Source organism: Gastrolobium bilobum, unplaced genomic scaffold (assembly GCF_033153095.1).
Source record: "Gastrolobium bilobum isolate Gb01-03AN ecotype WA unplaced genomic scaffold, APGP_CSIRO_Gbil_v1 utg342698, whole genome shotgun sequence".
NCBI classification, from domain to species: Eukaryota; Viridiplantae; Streptophyta; class Magnoliopsida; order Fabales; family Fabaceae; genus Gastrolobium; species Gastrolobium bilobum.
The window spans coordinates 17,709-20,947 of record NW_026896237.1 but is presented as its reverse complement, the minus strand read 5'-3'; the positions used below and the strand labels follow the sequence as shown (position 1 = coordinate 20,947).

Here is a 3,239-nt window from a genome sequence, read left to right as displayed (position 1 = left end):
TATTTTTAATTTTGTATCCAAAAAATATTAAATGCTACGAAAACGTACTTTAAAATTTATCCAAAAATAACATGAAGGGAATATTGTTCCACATAATGTAATCATATGCTTCGGTAGAAAAGCCTCCTAAGTCCTAAGATTTCTTAACTACAATAAAATGAGTGATACATCTTTATAGTAACAGTACCAGCGGCTCCAATTACATTGTCTAAGTGTGGCGTCTGAAAATGTGAACATCAAACACTGCATCTTCTCTGTTGATGAGCTCAAACACACAAACATCTCCAACTACCAATTTACATTCTTTTACAAATTGGAACCAACCTCCAGAAAAAAAGGAGGCAGAGTTGTGTGGATAACATAGGAACTTGATAGGCCACACTTTCTTTCCACACCGTAACTTCACAATCTGTGTCTTGTTATCGAAGTACTCTCTTACGACTGCATCAAGTTAAATTTTCATCACCATTAGATCACAGCCTAATATTTAATGAGAGTATAACAATAACTGCATTTTTTTTTTTTTTTTTGATAGTGACAATAACTGCATTTTTGATGCATGCATATATGGAATAAAGTTCCCATACAGATACATGTGTTTAATTTGCTTCTTAACTTAAACCTCACCGGTCTACTTCCCGGCCTCACTTTGACTGTGAAAAAGGGATTTTCTGAGGCAAATTTATCAGCTTCTTTCAGAGCTCCATTTGTGTTGGGGGAGGTACCATCCACATCCTCTGAAAAAATTGAACATGGGTGAAAGTTATGAAAATTTGAACTCAAATACTCAAAAGAATCCATTAAAATAAAAGGATAATCCGATCATGAAATACATACCATCCAATTCTTTCTTGACAGCTGCCATTTTAGATTTACCAAAGTTTGTCCCTTGAGACCGATCACCTGATCTTGTGCTAGTTTTCAATTTGTTACGTGATTGAGGACAAGCCACTGGTGATTTCAGTCTAGTGTTCTGGCATGGTGGTTGCCCATATTGAGTGCCACGGAAAGGAAATCCTATTACAAGGGTACTCTTGTTAAGTATGAGTAATTCGTGAAATACATGAAATGAAATGAAAAGGATAATCCAATCACGAGAAACATACCATCCGATTCTTTCTTTACAGATGCAAACTTAGACTTCTCAAAGTTTGTGCCTTCAGTTTGGGCATGATGAGGCGGATTTTGCTCAGTGGATCTTCTCTCCACACCTCCACTTGTGTCAGATCTTGATTTTTGAAGCCAAATATCACCATCATTTTCAGTCCAAAATACTTCCCATTTAGTGCCATCTGGAGGCTTAAGAAACATTGGGTTTGACATGTCACCACCATATTTCCTAATGAATTTTTTTGGGATCCTCTGCAAAGAACTTTCTGTTAGCATGCATAATGAAACTCACAGGCATATATAACACAGAAATTCAAATGTACCTGACAATAAAAATCCAAAAAAATAAAATAATGAAAATACACGGAGAGAAAAAAGGAGATGAAGGAAAGGACGTTTACCAGCTTTCCTTCTTGAAGACTTGTTCCAGGAATAATCTTGAAGAAACGGATTGGAGTGGGGTCAGGGTGCTTACTCATGGATGTTGCTACTTGTGTTCCACCCTCTCTGTGTGTGTTTGCTTTGTGGCAAAAAATTGTAGTTTTATCAAAACACCAATCATGAAATTCAAATTTTTTTCTTGCACGAAAATAAACAATATAAGCGTGAATTCCTATGAGATAAACTAGCTCTTGCACGAAAATAAAGACGATATTCACATTATCACTACCCGCTACATGTAAGCACAATTGATTGATATCACTATCCAAAGATACACAAATGTTACCAAACCAAGTGATAGTAGCATGATGCATGCATGGGATGACACATGACAGAATAGTTAATTCCAAAAAAAAAAAAAAAATTATATACATATTGGGACAGGGAGAAGAAGGGGTTCTAAAGCTAACCTGAAAGTGAAAGAAGCTAGTAGAGATGTAGAGAATGAAAATTAAAGAGTGTGTAAAGGAGGAAGAGAGAAAGCATAAAGAAGGCAAAGGGAGTAACAAGTTTTTATAGGCAAACATAAAAGAGAAGCGAAAAAACAGTTCCACGGCCTTTTTTTTTTTCAATCAAGAACCCTTTTTTTCTCTATATGTTGTGATCTTTCCTCTCTCTTTTTTTTTTCAAAAATAAATAAATTTGGTGTGTATCTTTTCTTGTTCTCTGTTGAGATCTCCCGGTCCTTTTTCTGAGCATGTGTGAGGCATGCTATTGAGATGTCTGATGGAGTGGCGGTAAGAAATTTCAAAATAGGATTATATGAAATTAGAATACTAAAAGATTCAGACTTACTCCTTGAAGACATCATTCGTGATTTCTTGAAGTCTTCTTGTTTCCTCTGATAATCCTGCAATAGAAAGACCAGGATCTTCCTCTGCAATTCACACCAATCCCTGAATACAACCGTCGATGGGGCGAGTTGTGTAGTGACGGTTTTCTAACACATTGTGAATGCAGAGGGACCTAGCCAAACTTATTAACCCTAGTCCCCTTCTCATCATGGGCCTATGGGTTAGGCCTACACTGTTACCCACACTAATCAGATATTCAAACCCAAATCAAAATGATTACTAATTAACAATCAGGTCATAATCCTTGAATTAATTCTGATTAAATTTCCATTTTCCTCATAATTCCACCAATCAATCAGGTCATAATCCTCTAATTAATTCTGATTAAATTTCCATTTTTCTCATAATTCCACCAATCAATCAGGTCATAATCCTCTCATTAATTTGATTAAATTTCCATTTTCATCAAACTCTATACAAATCAAGGAATGCATTCATGACGCCCGCGCGGTCAGTGCCAAATTCGCGACTCCACAAATCAAGGACTGCATTCATGATGCCTGCGCGATCAGTGCCAAATCCAAGCGGATCGCGCGGACAAACAGAATGTAATTTGCCAAAATCACGCAGATCGCGCCATTTTCGCGCGTTTTGCACTAGACTATGCAATTTCAACTTCTCTCTTTAACTTCTTTTTTGTGTTTCCTGCTATCAAAATGAATAAATTGAGTGAGAGAATGATTGAGAAGGAATAATCAATATTTCTTGCATTTATGAGCTTATTTTCACACATTTATTATTAATTCCTTGCTTCTTTTACTTAGAAATCACCATATCTTAGACGCATATCACTCACCCAAATAAGGCATCAAACCCAACATAAGTCTCAACATC

The 3,239-nt window shown here is 36.2% G+C and overlaps 1 protein-coding gene across 1 annotated transcript; it reads right to left on the bottom strand.

Moving 5' to 3' along the window:
* Positions 1–627: 627 nt before the first annotated feature.
* Positions 628–1,589, bottom strand: LOC133298415 (uncharacterized; the record flags this gene model as incomplete). Its single annotated transcript, XM_061497688.1, has 4 exons — positions 1,512–1,589; positions 1,107–1,362; positions 838–1,017; positions 628–737 (listed from the first exon to the last, which is right to left on the bottom strand). Coding segments are annotated over exons 1-4 (624 nt in total), but the record flags the coding sequence as incomplete, so codon positions are not given.
* Between the last annotated feature and the right edge of the window lie 1,650 nt (positions 1,590–3,239).